General features: G+C 41.2%; 1 protein-coding gene across 2 annotated transcripts in view; it reads left to right on the top strand.

Annotated features, from left to right (window-relative positions):
* Positions 1 to 20,819, top strand: part of Adcy2 (adenylate cyclase 2) — a 379,558-nt gene that overhangs the window by 310,798 nt on the left and 47,941 nt on the right. For both annotated transcript variants that reach the window (XR_001780768.2, NM_153534.2), the window contains exons 16-18: positions 10,188 to 10,325; positions 16,791 to 16,910; positions 20,164 to 20,333. Coding sequence is in view for 1 of the 2 variants with exons in the window: in NM_153534.2 (NP_705762.2) it covers positions 10,188 to 10,325; positions 16,791 to 16,910; positions 20,164 to 20,333 (428 nt within the window). In the remaining variant the exon portion in view is untranslated. The remainder of the gene's footprint in view (positions 1 to 10,187; positions 10,326 to 16,790; positions 16,911 to 20,163; positions 20,334 to 20,819) is intronic.

Here is a 20,819-nt window from a genome sequence, read left to right as displayed (position 1 = left end):
CGTGTAAAGGACAGTAAAAATATTTTTAAACCATGGTTTTTTTTAAAGATTTATTTAACTCCTGCAGGTCAGAAGAGGGCACCAGATCTCATTATAAATGGTTATAATTCATCATGTGGTTTCTGGGAATTAAGCTCAGGACCTCTGGAAGATCAGCCAGTGTTATTAACCACTGAGCCATCTCTCTCCAGTCCCTTAAAATACTTTTAACACAACTTTTAAATCTATTTGAATATATGAAACTTTGAAACCTAACAGATGGAAAAAGTATTACTTATTTGCATTTTAAGCCAACTATTGTGCAGTTTTATAACTTATATGCTAGCTGAAGACTAGTTTGAGATATGAAAATTATCTCTTTATTTATTGTTCCATATTATTCAAGTATTGCTAGCTAGCTAGGTCACTATAAAAGCTGTCTTAGAAAGCCAGAATGGAAACAGAAATAAGCCAATGTTTCATCTTGTTCATGGGATACAAAGGAAAATGTGAAAGGCTACCTAAGTTGGACATCAGGCATGCACAATCTGATATATGCAGGTACACAGACATATGTGCAGCTAAAATATCATTCACATGAAATACAAATAGCATGCTAACTATGAGAATATGCGTGGTTTTCTAGACTCACCTTGTCTTCCCAAACTCTCTTCAGCCCACTTCTTGAGTCTTCAGCATTAAGTTTATCACTGTGGCTCCACTACAAATCCAGCCCTGTTCTCAAAGCAATAGTTTACACACCTGTGCCTTAGAAGCTGTGTTTGTTTTTGATGTGGAGGAGTTGAGTCTGTTACTTTTGATAAAAATACTATGATCTTTCATGTGCCTCCCTTTTTGGCCTCAGAGACTCCAGCCTCTTTATTATTAATAACACATCTCTTGATCCCCCCTGTTCATAGACTGTGGACCCCCCAAGTTCTATCAAGATGAAATTGGTAGTTCTTCATTATTATTGCCACCACCCTCCCTGAGGCTTCTCAAACTCCTACTTGACACTCACTAGCAAGTTTTTTGTAACTCTCTGGTGATTCTGGGAAATTTTCAAAGCTACAAATGAACCAGTGTCTGTCTCCCCTCTCAGAAGACTGGATATGGTAGGGAGTGTGAAGGCTAAACTTGAAAGTATTTGTCATTTTTATTTACTTTTAAAATTAGTGTGAAAAAGGGACAGCTTTCCCTAATGTATTTTCATACATGCATTGTTTCGGGTAACCCTCCTCCCCTGTTCACTCCCCCCTCCACATCTCTCCCCTCACTTGAACCCTTCCATCCCCAGAATTATGCTTTCCACTTTGTTACCTACCCCAAACCCTGCTTCAGTTCATGATCCCTTCACAGTGTATACGTGTTCACTCTCACATGAATGTATACCTGCAGTCCTAGCTTTTGAGAGACGGAGATAGGAGAATCATTACAAGGTCAAGGCCAGCTAGGTTGATGTAGTGAGTTCCAGGGTAATTGAAGCTACAAAATAAGACCCTGTCTCATTTTGAAAATTAAGATCTGTAATCCACATATGAGAAAGAATGTGTGTTATTTGTGTTTCTGAGTCTGGCATATCTTGCTTAATATGATTTTCAGCCACATCCTATTTCCTTTAAATTTCATAATTCCTTTTTCTTTATAGCTTCATAAAATGCCTGTGTGTGTGTCTTTCACATTTTCATTATCCACTCCTATTTTTATGGCTACCCATGCTGATTTCATGAAATTTATTGTTGTGAAGACCACAGCAATAAACATGGGTGTGCAAATGTCTCTTAAGTAAGCTACAGAGCCCCTTAGGTATATACCCAGAGATGTATATCTGGTTCATATGGTGGTTCTATTTTTAGTGTTTTGTAAAACCACTGTGATTTATGTTTGTGATTGGCTGCACCAGCAATGAATAACTTCCTCTTTCCAAACATCCTCTCTAACGTGCCTTGTCATTCGCTGTCTTGATAGTCATTCCAACTGAAGTTATCATATCTCTCACCCCATACAAATATCAACTCAAATTTATCCATGCTCTTAAGTCAAAAACTGAAATGCTAAGACTGATAGGGAAAAGAAGAAACACTTGAAGCTATAGACATAGATACAGATCTGTGAAACAAAACTCCAGTAGTACAGGAAGTGACCCAAAAATTGACAAATGATGTTATAGGAAATCACATAAAAGAAAATTATTAGCAAAGAAAATAGACTGCCTATACAATGGGATAAAATCTTTGTCAGTTGGGCTGGTGAGATGACTCAGTAAGTAAGAGCACCCAACTGCTCTCCCGAAGTTCCTGAGTTCAAATCCCAGCAACCACATGGTGGCTCACAACCATCCGTAACGAGATCTGACTCCCTCTTCTGGAGTGTCTGAAGACAGATACAGTGTACTTATATGTAATAAATAAATAAATCTTTAAAAAAAATCTTTGTCAGCTATAAGAGTCAGTCTTGAAGAATATCCAGAATGTATAAAAATGTACCAATTAAACACTAAAAATCATAAATCTGCTTGGTAATCAATAAATTGGCCAATGAACAAAACAGGTAGTTCTGAGAACAGGAAACACAAATGGCTAATATAATAAATATTTTCAGAGTTGTCCAACCGCCTCACCTTCAGGAAAATGCAAATTAGGACATATGCTCTTGAACATCCAATAAAGGAATGTTTGAATAAGAGTCTCCAGTAGCCGGTTGTAACTTTAGAAAGAAATTTGCATCCCTCTAATGGGTTATTTTAATGTTTGTAGGGTTCTGTGGTGGTTGTTTAACTATCAACAGCTAAACTATTAACGCATAACTGGCTTAGAAAGGGTTGTGTGTCTTTCACGATGCCCTCCAGATAGAATTGAACAGATATCCCACAGTGGTCATGGAGAGATGGTGCTGCCACCCGTCTGCTCATTCTCTGAGCCCTGGATATTCTACTGGTTGCATAAGAGCTGATGAGATTAGCATTTACTTGTTAATTAAACACTGAACTTATGAAAATGTGCAGAATGCCCACCAGCTGTTAACCTTCTGCAGACATAAGTGCCAAGGGCAGATTGATGCTAAGGATGCCAGTGTGAAGTTCTCGCTGTGAAGAATTAAAGGGAAGAATTAAAATTCTGCTTTTCAGAAGGAAGTCAAGCAGAGGAGAGCATGGTAGTTAGCTTGAGTGTCGATTTTCAACTTGATTGGAATAAGAAACATGTAGGCACTGATGAGGCCCACCTCTGGGCAGATCCATGATAGTGATCTCAGGTCTATTTAACACAAGAGGAAAAAGCCATCCTGAATGTGGATGGTTCCATCACATGAACCAGACTGAACGAGAAGGGGAGAGAGGAAACTCCAGCCCAGTGTTTCCCCTGTCTTGGCTCCCCGGTTTGCCTCCCTGCCATGATGGCCTGAATCTCATAATCTGTGATTTAAAATGAACCCTCTTTCAAGTTGTTTTTAGCTATTTGGTCACAGAAATGAGAAAAGTTACAAATGCTATAAATTTAGCCAATGATTCTTTCTCTGTAGAACTTTGTCCCTGTCTTCTGCACAGAGTATCCAGCACACGGAAGTCACAGTGGTTGGCATTTCACGGCTGGCCTGATGAAAGGTAGAAAATCATGCAATGTGCAAACAGTAGAGTCATTATGACACAGAGCTCCTAGCTCTGTGATGACCCTCAAATGGGAAGAGGTTTATTCAGTAACTTGTTCTGAGCCTCATTGGGAATTTCTTTTTTTTTACCTGCAGCCTGCCACTGCCTGCACCAGGAGCTCTCCCTCCCACCTTCCCCTTGGCATTCACTTCCAAATTCTTACCTACTGAAGTGGGCTCAACAGCTAGTCCCACTACCAGAGACTTTGGAATCTCTACCAGTTCTGTGATGAGTATCATGGAACTCCAGACCTGTGCCATAGCTGAGCCTCAATTTTATACATGCATTTTCTTTTATTGTTATTGTTTTTCCAGACATATATAGTAAGTCTCTTAAAACAGGAATGGTTTCTCAGCATCCAGCTGGCCTCCCATTACACCAAGAATAACACTAATGTCCTGTCTGCCTCCAGGACACTTGACCAAGTATAACATTAAAATCCACATGGTCTTAGGTAGGGTTTTACTGCTGTGAACAGACACCATGACCAAGGCAAGTCTTCCAAGGACAGCATTTAATTGGGGCTGGCTTACAGGTTCAGAGGTTCAGTCCATTATCATCAAGGTGGGAACATGGCAGAGTCCAGGCAGACATGGTACAGGAGGAGCTGAGCATTCTACATCTTCATCTGACAGCAACTAGCAGAATACTGCCTTCCAGGCAGCTAGGATGAGGGTCTTATAGCCCACATGCACAGTGACACACCTACTCCAATAGGCCACACCTTCTAATAGTGCCACGCCCTGGGCTGAGCACATATAAACCATCACACACATGAACAACTTTTGTAAGCAGTTGCTGCCTAAACACAGCCATATCTACTTTCCCCACCACTGCTCCGTGAAGCCTCTTCATACTCTCACAGATGCTCAGAGCCAGTAATGGAATAATTACAGCAGTGACGATGCTAATACTGAGCACAGATATCCAATATTATACAGATATTTCTGAGCTGTGTGGGAGAAACTTACCTCTCTGTGGTATAAAACAGTAACTCTGACCATATATAGAGTGCACACTCACACACACACCACATACACACACCACATGCACACACACCACCATCACCACCACCACCACCACACAAAGCTTATCTTAGAAAATGTCAGAAGACATTTCCTACGTCGTTACCTCCTGCCTTGAACGGTGGAAGCAGCGTGATGCCACCCTGCCAGCCACCTCCTGTGGGACAATGACAAAAGTGCAAATGCAGAGTTCATCCTAGGAGAGGAAAAGTAGGTCACACACCAGCCAACAAAAAACCCTCTGCTTTGGGGAGAGCGTGGCCATTGAAGACTGCCTTCTCTAATGGCAACACAGCGCTCGCAGCCCTCTTGGGCTGAACTTGCTGGTGACCCTCTTTCCATCTTGCTCTCAGCTGCTCTTTGTCTGTTTGGAAAATCGGTAATCATTTGGTAATAAGTCTGGTAAAGAACACGTCGCCACACGCTGTTTTCTCTGATCCAGAAGTCCCCCACCTTGATTTGACAAGCGGCCTGCGTGTATATCACGATGGCGGGATTGATAGTTTTTAATTAATTCCCCATGTTTCATTTCCACCTCCTTTACTCATTTTTCCTCTTTTCTGTCTTCTTTCTTTCTTTCTTTCTTTCTTTCTTTCTTTCTTTCTTTCTTTTTTTTTTTACAAATGGACTATCTTCTCTCTGGTAACTTAGACATGATGCACTCCAGCCCGGCTGTTTATTTGGGGCTTTGGTTTTATTTTACTTTAAAACTTGTACTGTACACCTGATGCTTGGATGCTCTTACAACTGTGTCGTGAAGCAGACGGACCCCATACTCTAATCTCATCATCCCTCTCATCTTCCGGACTCGTATCACTTAATCTTTGTGTATTTAATATTCTCCAATTATTCACGTTATCATTACCCTTGTGTAGTGATTTATCTAACTATCGCCTCTGAGCATTATATTTTTCTGGAACTGTTTTCTTGGTAAGAAATGCCCTTTTCATGAGAATTGAGGATATTGCATAATAGCTGTTTTTTTTAATTGTATAAAAGCGTCTTTCTTTGTTGTGATCATCTATCATCGTTTTTTACTTTTTTTCTAATAATTCTAATAATTCTACATTCTCCTGGCTTGTACAGTACTGAGAAAACTCTCTCTCTCTGCTTCCCACCCTCAACCCCTTCTTTCATTCACTTCTCCCCTCCTGTCTCTGCCCTCTTTCTCTGTGTGTCCAAGTACACATGTATGGAAGCCAGAAGGTAACTTCAGGTTGCTCATCCTCACCTTCCACCATATTTGAGATCAGGGCTCTTGTGTTTTTGTACTGCATACACAGGGCAGGCTGGCACCATTTCCAGAGATTCTGCTCTCTGTCTCCCACCTCACAATATTTGCAGACATGCTCTACCACACTGGGTTCTGCCTGGATCTGGGGAATCTGAAGTCAGATTTGTAAAGTTGGTGCTTCATGAGCTGAGTCAAGTCCGAGGCCTCTGTGAAAGCCATGTTTTATGGCAGAGTTATCTTTTTGGCTTTTTCAAATCCAAGTGCACTGTATTAGCACTGACTCTCTGGTGGACGCTCTGTCTGTTTAGGATCAAGAACTTAAGTATTCACCACACAGCTTTCTATTACACAACAGGTCTCCTGGACTCCAGTATAACCTCTGGGGTAAGATTTTCCTGGAAGTGTATACTCTTTCTTTCTTTAAATCTCTCAGCATAGTTAGTACCAAACCTGATTTTTGGTGGTGAATGTGGTCCTGTCTCAGTGTAAGAGCCAATCCTTGAACACCTGGACCCAGTGATAGGAAGCAGATTTGCTGAAATGATGCTAACAGTTAAATCAAGGACTACATCGCCTTGGGCCAGGTACTATCTCCTCTTTAGTTAAGTGGCACCTTCTGAGGACAGGTCGACATAATACTTGAAATGCTGTCATTTATAATGTTGAATCAAAATAGGCAGGATTTTGATAAACCTCTTTTTCTCTCATGGACGTTACTGAAATACTGAAATCTGAATATTTTGAACTGTGTAGAGAACTGCAAGTAGAGACAGTGTTGGCCCTTTTTATAATAAGTTAAAAATGCAAAGTAATGGGTTTTAGTGTGGCCTTTTTATACTTCCATTTCTATTTGAGACAGGGTCTTTGTTAGCCCAGCCTGACTTTAAACGTATTGTATTGCCAAGGATGACCTGGGACTTCTGATCTCCCTGCCTCCTCTGGAGATCTGGGATTGCAGCATGTAATACAATGCCTAGACTCTTCATCAGCCTTTGATAACTTTCCTTTCATTTTAAAATCCTGATCTTCGGTTCTTCTCACCACCATCACTAGGTTCTCTGGACTCTATAGATCCCCCTCCTCCTCCCAGCAAACTGGAAGTGATCCAGATCTATATTTTACATGTCAATCAAACAACAGAGCTTTAACAGGAGTTGGCCATGCTATGCATCTGCACCCAGCCCTCCTGCTTCCTTTTCCTCAACACAAGCACCAATGACCAACTATCACCATTTGTTTTTAATTCTGCCTCTTGTTGGCGATTTGGGGAGAAACAGGGATGCCTGCCTTCCTGACCTTGAAAACAATGAGCATTTAGCTTGATATGTTTATAAGTTGTCTCAAAATACAGCTTTGAGGGTCCAGTGAAGACTGTGTGGGAGAAGAGATAAAGTTAGGTGCATTGATCGGAATCATTTTCATCTCCAAAAAAAATACTAATCCTACTGCATAGACTGCAAACACAAAATTAGTTTTAATTGATCAGAGCCCAACCAAATATTATTGTCTGACAGAGTCTGAGCTAGATAAGATTAAGGTTTCCTTGGATATGTATCTACATACTTCATTCCTGCTTCCACACAACACAGATCTGAGTGTGTTCTATATCATTAGCACCACTAGATGTAGTATTCATTACACAGTTATGATGCTGACCCATGACCCATCTTGTATGTTCTGAGTGTTAAGGGCCACCATACTGGATAACAGATGCATAGCATTGCCAACTCCTGTTAAAGCTCTGTTGTTTGATTGACATGTAAAATATAGATCTGGATCACTTCCAGTTTGCTGGGAGGAGGAGGGGGATCTATAGAGTCCAGTGAAAAGTGGCTTGTACACCAGTCAGAGATTCAGCTCCTAGAGTCAACCAGCATTGACTTGAACTCTGGACCACCTTCTTGGGAACATCTACCCAAGGAGTGAAGCCAAAGCATTGGTCCTCATCTACATAAAGGACTAACAGTCTTCATTTTTGTGTTAGGGACTGTGGGTGTGGGAACCATAGTAAAGAGTAAGAATGGAAAGAAAGAATCGATTACTGATGTTGTCTGAAGAAATAAATGGATTCCCAGTCACAGAGATGCTGTTGAGAAATATCAATGTTTTCTTCGCTGAAATGATGAGAAAAGTTAACACTTGTGAGTTCCCATCAGGTGCCTTGTGTTTAGATCTCCAAAACAACCAAGGAGGTGTGTGAATAAACTGGGCAGGAAGGTATAACTAACTTTTGGAAAGTCTCACAGCTGTGGGGATGCCTGGAAGGTGCTGCCTGGATGCTTACCCTCCACCAGCCTCCCACTCAGCAGCAGCCTTATTTGATTGTCATGTTGACATTCAACATATTTCAGGGCTTATGTCAATGGTATTTTAGGAGGAGTTCAAAAAGAGCATAAGAAATAGGTATAAAAAATGTAAGTGGTGTTTGCCAATGCCATTGGAGGTTATTTCACATTGAGTTTTAGTTAGACTGCACCAGATCTACCACCATATAAACATGGGGGAGGGTTAGACTTCCAGGACCCATCCCTTTAGGGCTGGTCTCTATTAGAAAGGTTGACAACTGCCTCCCTAGAGATTCCATGGAGAATTCTTCAGATACTGCCTGTCATATTAAAGTGCACCATCCTCGTGTGATCATGTGACTCATTCCTGGAAGGCGCTCTCTGTGCTCTACCCTCTGACCCATACTGAGGTGAGACTCACAGTGGCTTGTCCATTAAGAAGTGAATATAAGAGCAGCTATGAAACACCACATAACAGTGCAGGGCCCATGGAAATGGTGAAGGAACATCTGCTCCCATTCTGTAACAATCCTGATCCCTTTTTTGTAGTAAGAGACCTTCAATTCAATAGCTGTGCTCATGTGAGCATGGGGTGGGAGCATTCCACGTCTACCTCAGTAAAAAAAAAAAAAAAAAAGTATACCATGTACTTACAATGGGATTTTACTCTGCCTTGACAAAGAGGGAACATCTACAGCATGGTGAGCTTTAGGGAATTATTATGAGTGAAATAGACTAGTCACTAGGGCAAATGTATGATTCCACATATTCAAGGTATTTAAGATAGTCAAAATCATGTAAACTGGGGGTCAGGAGGATGGCTTAGTAAGTAAAGGCATTTGGCTCAGAGGAGAGAGGTGCTGGCCACCAAGTCTGATGCAGAAGTTCTAACTGTGGGAAGTAGCTTTGTCTTGTTGTCCTCTGACCTCTGATTCCATGTGTGGACACACATCGAATAAATGATTATAACTTTTAAAATTAAAAAATATTATAATTACTATAACCCTACCCTCTCTAATCCCCTCTGAATTTCTTCATTCTCCCCTCCTCCCTACAGTTGCCTTTCCGACATTCATACAGGGGCAAATAGCTGATCAAGGTGCTGAGAATAGTGGGGACTGAGTGCTTGGCTGTAAACAGGACATTTATATCACCATTGATGTGGCCAGATGATGAGGAAGAGGATGAGGAATGCTGGCTTCTGAGAGCCGTGACTTCAAGCAGCTGTGGATGCCTACACTGTTCCTCAGATGACTAGGTCTACCAACAGTCAGCACAGATCAGGAAGTATTGACTATTGGTGTCTCTCAGGGAGGAAGTCGTTGTCATGACTTAGGACTTGTGTGCTCATTGAGGTAGCCACCAGGCACCTACCCACCAGGTGCCTACCCACCGGGCACCAAGGGGTAGTTCCTAGTCCAGGATCACAGGGATCACCTGGTGAAATTCAGTGGAACTCAGAGAAAGAGAGAGCAATGTTTGAAATAAAATTTTTCTGTGGAAGAATGAACCACCAGTAACATGGCAGGAAGCCATCCACCATTGAGTATCTTATCTGCAGACTCTATCAGTCAGCAAACTCACTCTACATTCTGAATGTGCTCTTATGATTAGCTGCTGTAGCAGTAAAAGGAATGTGAAACATGTTGACCTGTTTTCTCCATAAATCAACTAAATGTATAGTAATTGTTTTAGATGAGATATCCATTTAGTACATTCCCCCAGAGTATAAAATAAACTGAAATTTTCCCTCTTCCAAAATTACCTAAAATCATAATTTCAGGTCTATCTGAAAAGATACACAATAATATCATACCTTTGTCATAAACACTTAATTTATCTTTCATTTGACAGCCAACATAATTTTAATGAGGTTGTGACTTGGTATGGGTGCTCAGGGAGAGATTTGTTTAATCTTGGAGAAGTGTTGGTGTTTCTTGCAGTTTTAAACACCATTATTTTATACTTCAGAGAATACACTAAACAGCAGTGTATTTTTTCTTTCTCTTTCTACACAGCAATGCAGCAAAAAGGCCTCTGCCTCTCTCTTGTGGCTTTTGAAATCATCAGGCATCATAGCCAACCGCCCATGGCCACGGATCTCCCTCACGATCGTCACCACAGCTATCATACTAACCATGGCTGTGTTTAACATGGTAAGCCCCTGGGCTGGATCAAGGCTTGCTTTGAACAGGTCATTTCACCTATGGTCTGCCTTCCAGGTTGAGTTGGTTGGTTAGTCAGTTGGTCAGTTGGTAGATTGGTTGGTTGCTTTGTTCATTGGTTGGTTAATTTGGTCTACTTTGGTTTGGTTTGGGATGTGTATGGGTGTTTTGCTTCCATGTATGTCTATCTACCACATGTATCAGATCTCTTGGCACTGGAGTTGCAGAGAGCTGTTAGCTACAGAGACCATCAGTTATCTACCACTCAGGTGCTGAGTCCTCTGGAAGAACAGCTGGTACTCTAAACTGCCTAACCACTTCTTCAGCCTTTTGTCTTGAAGTTTTGGAAACTTGCCCACAAAGTCTCTGTGACACCTATTGCCTCCTGCCTTTTGAATCCAGCCTCAAACTGCTGCTGCAGTTTGTTTAAGGAAAGAGATGTTTTGTAGGAGCCTCTGTGTGAGTGGGATGGACAGAGGAATAGCCTAGAGGGGACAGCAGATGCTATGGCTGTAGTTTTGAGTCATTTGTATGGTTGCACAGGGTATATTAGGTTACCTGAAGACTCTTACTGTGATCCTCCTCACCCTGCACTTGAGTTCACCTGTGTGGGCAGAGAGTCAGTGAGTCAACACATTTCCAGGAAGCTGACTTTCACTGGCCAACAGCACCACATACAAATTATAGAAACTCAACAGTTAATAGGATGTCCACACACTCATTAGTGAGTTTCAGGCTAGAGTGATTACCTAGCATTCAAAAGGCCTTGGGGTCAATGCCCCTAACCAAGCACAGTGATAAACGATAGTGTGATGTGGAGGCAGGATGATCGGAAGCTCAAACTCATCCTTGGCCACATAGCAAGTTCAAGAGCAGTCTGGGCTGTGTGAGACACCATCTTCAAAACCAACCAAGAAAAACAGTAAGGCTTTTCTTCTTATTACATATATTTGAAGCATAGAACATGATATTTTGGTGTGCATATATACAGAAAAATAATTACTGTGAGTGAGCAGTTTAGGGTATCTTTCCCCTTCCCTACTTACTGAATGTAAATGAGTGCATGTGTGCATGTGTATGTGTGTGTGTGTCTGTATGTGCATGCATGTGAGTTCATGTGTGCATGTATGTGTGTATATTTAGAGCCTAAAATCGATTCTTTTTAGCTAATTTTCAAATTATACAATACTCTGTGCTCCTACCATGAATCGGAGCTCTAAATTTACACATCCTACACAACTGTAATTTTTACCCTTTACTAGTTCCTGACCTCTTGCCCTTGGTAACTACTATTCTGTCTGTATCAAGTCAACTTTTTGTGACTCCACATACAAGTGAGATCATGTAGTAGTTTTCTGTCTGTACTTGGCTTGATTCACTTAGCATAATGTCCTCCAGAGTCATGCATGACAGGATCCCCTAAGACTATATAATATCTCTGTGTTATATGCTGTGTTTTCTTTATTCACTCATCAGTAATAACAAATCGAGGTTGTTTCCAAAGATGGCAGTTGTGATGAGTGCTGCAACTAACATGGGAGTGAATTGGAAAATGTCTCCTTGATGAGGTCCTTTTGTTGTCTTTGCCTTCCTGCACATTGTAGGAAGTGTATTCTTCCTATGACATAGCTAATCATTAGTGCATGAGTATATAATTAATGATGAGTTAAGTAAAGAACTCTGTAAAACAAAACCATTTCTTTTTTGTAAAATATAGTTTGGCCTTACTCAACCAAGATTCATCAACTACTCTTTGTAAGAGATTATAGCTGGGAAACATTTGATTGGATACATGTATCCAATGTAAGGTAACTTATAGTAGTTGACAAGCAGGCAAGTAATAATACTAATAGTAATTGACCAAGTAGACATGTTTGACACATATTTTCACACCATGACTATAATCCATGTAGAGAGAACAATTTTGCCTTCAGTGCCAGAAATCTTGCAGTGTTGCTCTTCTTTCTTAACATGGGAGAATCCTACTGCCAGGTAGGAGAGAGTGCCAGAAGACATGCAAAGTTGATGGAGAAGGGAGGTGGTGAATTAGAAGTACAATCCTGTACCACATGCTCATCAACGTTCGGGGGGATAAGGATGGAGCTGTATAGCTGTCTTGCCTCTCCTGTCCAACCACACGGAAAAGCCAGCAGTGCTCCATCCTCCCCAGTGAGAGGTGCACCATGTTTACTGACCCTCCAGTGTCTCTTTTGTGTGCAGGGTTTCTTGTAGTTATGCCAAAGTGAGATCATAAAGTGGTTTAAAAGCTGACATTATGAACAAAATGGCAGCAGCTTTACCTAGGTAGCTATCTGACTTTCCCAGGAGTTTGTTGTGTTGGCCCCACTTATGATTGCATCTGGATTTACAGAGACAAGCCTGCCATGTGCACTAATCCCTAGACCCAGCCTCCTGGCTCTCCTAAGCAGCTGGTGCCCAGGAACACTGGGCTCCTTAGAACAGAGTGGACAGAATAGACAGGACACCAGAGGGTGTCATAGCTGGGAGATGGGCTCCCTTTTCCTTGCTATCTCTTGGAGAAGATGCTCCCTTCCACTAGAATGTAAGCAAAACCCATTCTCCCTCCACACTGTTACCTGCTCCCCTCATTGTGTCTGTGTCTTCCTATCTGGCCCTCCTTCCACATATCCATCCTGCTTAGCTTCCTACACAACACAGCCTTCTGGGACACTCTTTACAAGCTACTTGATCCCTTCCTTCCCAAGTGAACACAAGAATCATAGGGATTTCACCTGTGGAGCTGACTATGACTTCTTATCAAATGAAATTTTCTGGCAGAAAAATCACTAAAATTTCCCCCAGTGATTTAAGCGAACACATACATACACACATGTACCACCCCTTAATAGACACAAGAGCTACTCTTCTTGTAGATGCCTATGTCTCCTGGGTGTGTAACTAAGAATTTTTTTTCTATTTCCCTTTAAAACTGTTTATTGTCAGAGATGGAGCGATGGTTCATTAACTAAGAGCACTCACTGCTCTTGCAGAAGACCCACTTTTAACTTCTCCAACACACATGGTAACTCGCAATCATCCATAACTCCATTTCCCGAACATCTGACACCCTCTTCTGTCTCCCACATGCACCAGACTCTCACGTGATACATGTACACACACCCAGGTGAACTACTCAACACACATGAAGTTAAATTAAATAAACCTATCTTAAATGCATTTGTCATTGAATAAAATGTTACCTAAAACACTTGATTTAATCACTTTGTCATGTGCAATTCCATGGCATTAATTACACTTGAAAAACAGTGCAGCAGTCGTCTCCACTCTCTGGTCCTCCCTTCCCTTGTGTACATCTGCCTTCCTGTCCCTATGGATTTGCCTGTTGTGAATGCTCCTGAGAGTGAAACCACACACTGATGTTCTTTTGTACCCAGCTTATCTCACAGATCATTCTGTGTTCACAATTCTTGTTTTCTTATTGCTGTCATGGCCCTTCTGGAACAAGTGAGCTTCTGCTTGCTTTGTCTTCCCAGCCAGCAGCAGGCAGCCCCTTTCAGTGGCTTCTCTAGGTTCAACTCCCTACCTAAGGAGTAGGAGTTGTTCTGCTTACCTAAGATGGGACAGATGTATTCAGGACAATCTGAGAGGGCTGGTGGCTGTGGGTAGCCTCCCTGTGCTGATGACTATGGAAATGGGCCACAGTACAGGGAGGCTGTGCGCAGATCTCACTCACTTGTGGGTTTTTTTTTCCAACCCTGCATTTTAACAGTTCTGAGAATGTTCAATGTATATGAAATGACCTCAGAGATTTTACCAGGATGCCCTAAGCATTCCATATTCATCCACATGATACTAAATATTTCAACAATTATCCAAATTCCGTGTTGTTTTTCAAACCTAAGTCTTCAGTATCAAATTACAAATGGCCTTGTTTTGCTTCCCACAAGTGTCCAGCAGGCTGCGTAGATTCATATGTAGAACAGATGGATAATTTATTTTTAAAAAAAAGGCCATGAATTTGAAAGAGAGAAAGGAGAAATATGTAGGCATCCATGGGGAGAAAGAAGGAGGGAGAAAGGTGTGATTACATTATAATCTCAAAAAATGAAAGAGATAAAGAAAGCTGAATAGACTTGCCACTGTTGGTGCCAACACTGGTGATGTCATTACGTGCCAGCCCACGTCATGAAATGAGAAACTGCCAAGAGATCTGTTACGAGTAATTCAAACATAAACTTGTGATTCATGCAGGTAAGAGTTAACTGAACTCAACCAATAAACAACTTGAACTTCTAATTCCTAACAAATGACAAAGAATGACATCACCAAGCACAGATCTCCATGTCAAATCCTGTTGTCACAGTTAACAGTTCTTGGGAAAGATGCTTTTGGTTGAGATTAAATTGCTGGGAAGTGTAAAATTTGAAAGAAAAGCCCCATATTCATGGCATTCTGAGCATCCACTGAGACTATCTTGTTCTAGACAATTTAAAATTTACAGTTATTGCCAAGGCTTTAGCAGTTAGAGTACTCAGTAAGAGTCCCCTAGATAATCATGATGTGGACATTCATTCTATGAAGAGAAGTGAGATGGATTAACATGGAAGAATGGGGAAGAGGAATTTGAGTAACATCTTGCTCTGAGGACACTGTGTTCAGGAAGTATTCTTGCACACAATGATTAGCATCTTCTACTGGTTTTTAAAAAGATTTATTTTATGTGTATGAGTGTCCACATTGCCTATGTATATCACATGCCCACAGAGACCAGAAAAGGATATTAGTACCCCTGGAACTGGAGTTGCACGTCCCCAGACTTGCTGATAACAAAACCTAGGTCTTCTGCAAGAGCAGGAAGTGCTCTTAACTGCTGAGCTAGCTCCAGAGCTCCCATGTTTTCTACTGATTTTCAGATTCATAGCATTGTATTTATGTATAGCTTCCTGGCAAGGACATGGTCTTCCTAGAGGCAGTTGGTACCTACACAGCATGAACACAGCACATCATCTTTCCTATTCTTGGTCTCCCTGATGTGATCAAGATATTTTGTTTATTATTTAAAAATTCCTGAGTTCCTACAACTAGACTGGGTGGTATCTCTCCAAACTAAAAAGGTTCCTTTTTTCCTTTCTATGCCCTTCCATGTTTAAATTAATTGCATTTAGGATTGGTCAAATATAAATCTACAGTGTTTTACAGCATAGTGTATGTTAAGTAATTTTTTCATTCCGTTTTCTTCCTGATATAATTTTTCCAGAAAAGATAACAGAATTATAGGTCAACTAGAGATCATGGATTTTGACACAAGTTATTTAGAAGAAGTTAAAGATATCTATGTTTCATTAACTTTTAAGTATGTTTTATTTATAATAGATAAAAACATTATATCAAGCATCATTGTTGGGGGAAAACGACATGCCACCCAAACTGTCATAAATAAACATTTTTCCTATTTACTTGAGTGAACTAATCTAGATTGCTGACAACTGTACCATCAAAGAATGTAAAGTGGTAAACAGAAGCAACCATGGAAAAATATAGGAAAGGCTTACATTTCAACCTTGGATGTGAATACTGAACACACAGCCTAGATTTACAGGTTAATTTCTTCCTATAAAGAGAAGTTTTCAAGAGTCATGATTTTCTAGTTTATTTTTTCAGGATATGTCTAGTATTCCCAGTCACATGGCAGAAAACTGATCAGTGGTCACTGAGGCAGTCTGTGTTACAGCTTATCTAGGAGAAAGAGGGGTTGGTTCTTATCCTGCCTTTCAAACAGGTTGACCCTTTGCTTCTGGATGCTGATCTGAATACCTTATTGTTAATCCTACCCACCTTTGGAAAAGCTCACTTTGTGGCCTCTTACCTATCATCTGAGAAGCCAAATGCTCACAAATAATGTATGTAAATGTGGCTACATGCAAATAAAGTGACTTATGCAAATGTGCTGTATGCAAATAAAGTGACTGTATGCAAATATAGCTGTAGGCAAATGTGGCTATAGGTAAATATGGATGTAGGCAAATGTGGCTCCAGGCAACTGTCCTTTTTCAGTCTATTGATTCATTGAATGTTTGAACCAAGATGGCAAAGAGTGAAGTCAGTTCTGGCATCTTTGATTCTGTGAGGGAGAGTTGAATATCTGTGTATTGGCTGATATTGGCTTAGCAGGCCTTCCTGTGCTGTGTGCACCTTAACATTTGATCCAGTTGCTTCTGTTTTCATCAACAGCACTCTTGAAGCCCTAGAGTTTCTATACTGAAGGAGTAATACTGTAATGGTTACATACTCATGGACTAGAACATCCCACAGTGTCAAGAAGAAGCTGAAGCTGTCACACTGGCAGTGTAGAGACCAGGACTGTTCACTGACTGTACACAAGAAGAACAGTCATTAATAAGTGTTGCTCTCTCCTGATACGTATTTCATCCGATCTCTAATAATTCACTGAAAAAAAACACATTTCTCTTTCAGTTTTTCCTGAGCAACTCTGAGGAGACAACCCTTCCGACTGCCAATGCATCTAATGCAAACGTTTCTGTCCCAGACAACCAGACAGCAATTCTTCATGCACGAAACTTGTTTTTCCTCCCGGTAAGAAAGTTACACCCAATGGTGCTTTGTTGTTTGCCTGTGACATCAGCCTAAGCGATATAAAGTCACTGGTCTCAGTCAACAGCTCATTTAGTCTTTCGACCCAATCACGAGTCCTTGGAAAGCAGGTTCTGTCAAGGAGCCCTACACTGGCATGTCCCACCTATATATAAACCACATTGGCATGTTCCACCTATATATAAACCACATTGGCCTGTCCAACCTATACACAAACCACATGAGGGACTCTGGAGGTCAAAAGGCCAGAAGATCTGGAAAGTATCACGGTTTCTGCCTTAGCAGAGTCACCCATGGGAGAATCAGGGGAACTACTTGTGGGTGTTTGCAAGACCACATACCTCTAAACCCGTATTATAGGAAGTCTAAGAATGAGGAAAATGGGGAAGGTCTGAGAAAGAAGGTCCCAGGTACTACTGGCCAGGACATAACTCTTCTAATAGAAACTTTAATAATTATAAAAGTTGCAGTAATAACAAAATAGTTTGTCAAAATATTTAGTATTTTAAATGCAAAACCACATGAATTCCTAACACTGAAAGATTAAATTTGTGAGTTAATTTTAAAGAGTGAATAGTTTACCCACAAAGTATTTACAAAATAAGAGAGAAAAACTAAAAGTGGGAAAAAAATTTTAATTCATTTCATTATAACCACACAATAGAATTAAACTCAGCCTTTAAATGAGATATTAAAAACAAAACTTCAGTGAGGCTGGCGAGATGGCTCAGTGGTTAAGAGCACTGACTGCTTTTTCAGAGATCCTGAGTTCAATTCCCAGCAACCACATGGTGGCTCAAAACCATCTGTAATGGGATCCAATGCCCTCTGGTGTGTTGGAAGAGAGCAACAGTGTACTCATATACATAAAATAAATAAATAAATCTTAAAAAATAATCTAGTTTATAAAACATTCAGTAACATACATTCATAGTAAATTACTAAAAAGAATTATTTAAAGCTATCTCAAGAAATACAAATACAACTTCTTAAAATAATACCTTTAATAAACTATGTAGGAAGCACAGAAAGACACATAGCTCTGTGCTGTTACATATAACCTCCACATTGTTAGTATTAGATGACTCTGGGTAGCGGGGACTATTACACACTCTCATTTTTATGTGTGTTGTTTTGTATACTTCTAATTTTAACATCACATGCTTCTGAACGTTCATAAAACAACAATAAAACCCTTTTAAAATTACCACTTATGAAGGCTGCCAGTCTTTACAAATAATGACAAAATTTTATTACCCCTATAACAAAAACATAAATTTTATGTAGCTTTGGGCCAGGCACTGTTTTGAACTGTCTGTGTTGTCATATATAGTCTCCATGGAAATTCTCTATGTGCAGTATATAATCTCCACAGAGATTCTCTGTGTGTTGTATATAATCTCCCTGAGAGTTCTCTGTGCTGTTACATATAACCTCCACATGAGTTTCCTGTGTTGTTATAGTTAGTCTCCGTGTGAGTTCTCTGAGGTGGTTGGCATTATATCCAGAACTCCTTTGAGTGACAGAAGATGTAGAACTTTCTTCCTCGTTGAAATGAGCTGCTGTAAGAGTTAGATAGGCCAGAAACCCCAGGTAAGCAGCCCGCTATATTCAGCTCTTAGTGTAGCCCCCCAGCTCTGAAGAGCAGCCTGGGGGGCTGCTGTGTTACCTGAGCAAGGAACCACCAGGCTGCAGTCAGCACCTCATGGACTCTTGTTGTAAAGACCTGATTCTCATTTACCTTTGTTCATTTGATTTCTAATCTATTGTGCTTTCATACTTTGGTGAAAAAATACAAAGGTGGATTACCAAAACTAAAAAGAATCAATTAAAAACAAGCGTGCTTGCGAGCCCGTATTCTGTTAGTTTAAAATGAAACAAATTAGTCCTATGGGATTGCTATCAACATTCTGTTCAGGTCTCCTGGGACTCACCACTGAATTGTTAGCCCACCAAGGGGCTAGCCTAGGCAAGGAAGTGCCAAAGTGTATTGTATCCATAAGTCCTCAGATGGTCCCTAAGGCTTGCTTGACCACCTACCTAAGATGCAATCAGGGCTGATTTTAAGAAACGCCCTGTAAGGAGAAGATGGCTTTGCTACTTAAATGTTCATGATTCTCTTATGTCTTTTCTCCATATTGGCCTAAATAAGCCCATCATGGCCCTCTGTCCCTTTCTGTTTTCTGTGGTGGTCAGAGCAATGGAGAACCAACAGTGAGTAATCACTGATGAATACTTACAACACCCCTGGTCTCACAAGGTGCTGCCATCATAGGTGGAGAGTGACTGCCTGGCACCCATGCAAGGAAAACTGTCACTTCTGCTAGAGCCACCCAGTTGTATCATTGGGTTGGAATTTATGTCTCCTTTGAAAACAGGAATGTGAGGTTCAAGTTCTCTGCAGCAAAACATGTGCCCTATGCCTACACAATGCCTCCACACAATTGAGCACCGCCGTTACAAAGCAGAACTTTGTTCTGTGGCCACTATGACTTTTTTCCTTGTGTGAGAACAGAACTCATGAGTTAATATCAGTATAGCTTCATGGGGATGGTCTAGCTGTGGCAGGAGTTCACAAGTGGTGCATCACTGCGATGAAATCACAACCGGATGCCTTATGAACCAGTCCAATTCTCTGAGCCGAGATACTCGCTCTTTCTGCCATATTCTTTCCACCATGGGAATGCTGGATTAGAAACCTAGCTCCAGGTTGTTAGAATCTCCATGATGCAGCAACAGAAAACACACAGAAAAGTTGACTTCTCCCTTTGGCAAGTCTGTCTTGGCTGTAGGGTTTGGATTCTGGGCTCCCCGCATCTATTCTTTGTAGACATTTGTAAGACTAGTATCATGACCCTCACTGTACAGTGAAGATGCTGACAGCAAAAAGCCAAAAGTCAATGCATTGATAGTGATTGATGAAGGTATGGCTGAATCCAGGGCTCTCCAGTGCCTGCTACATATGATAGACAGAGAGAAGATGATCAAGCAAGTGGGCAGACCTACCGTTTCCAGTGGACTGAGATGCAGTGTGCCAGTGTCCTGCACTCCACATTTCTCATGAAGCAAACACACTCAGGTACAAAGTTTCAGATCAGAGGGTGGAGATGTGCACCTGCCTCCTCAGCCAGCTTTCATGTTGACCATATTTGTTGGATGGTGTCCCCAGATGTAACTGGTTAGGGCTTCCTAGCAATCCTAAGGCTTGTCTTACTATCCTATTTTCCTGTCCCAGTACTTCATATACAGCTGCATTCTGGGTTTGATCTCCTGCTCCGTTTTCCTGAGGGTGAACTACGAGTTGAAAATGTTAATCATGATGGTGGCACTCGTGGGCTACAACATCATTCTGCTCCACACCCATGCCCATGTCCTGGATGCATACAGCCAGGTCCTGTTTCAGAGGTGAGTGGGACGCCCCCCCCCCTCCACTGTGTCTGGTTATCCTTACCTCATTGATGGCAGTTTTGAACCTATGGTCAGTGAAAATCATCAAAGTCTCTGCTGTTGGTAATCGTGGTGAGAGTCTCTTTGAAACGATGGCTCAAGAAGGTGAGATGAGTTTTCATTGTTGACATAGACTATGTCTTGAGAAATCTATGTAGAGAGTATGGCATACTTTAGGGGGGAAGATTTGTGTAATATAAAACTTCCTTCCTTGTCTGCCCATCCTGTCTAGGCTGGACTTGAGCTCCTGAGCAAAAATGATGCTCACACTTCAGACATTCCAGTGGCTAGCACAGCAGGACTGATGGGTTGCATCATGCCCAACTGAGAAGCACTCTGGAGAGTCCTGCCTTGGCCCTATTAACATTGTGCCCTGAGCCATTCTCCGCTGCAGGGGATGTAATATAGATGGATGGATAGATGGATGGATAGATGAATGGATAG

Source organism: Mus musculus, chromosome 13 (genome assembly GCF_000001635.26).
Source record: "Mus musculus strain C57BL/6J chromosome 13, GRCm38.p6 C57BL/6J".
Classification (NCBI taxonomy): domain Eukaryota; kingdom Metazoa; phylum Chordata; class Mammalia; order Rodentia; family Muridae; genus Mus; species Mus musculus.
Note: the sequence above shows the minus strand (reverse complement) of the source record. Positions and strands in the feature narration are given on the sequence as shown.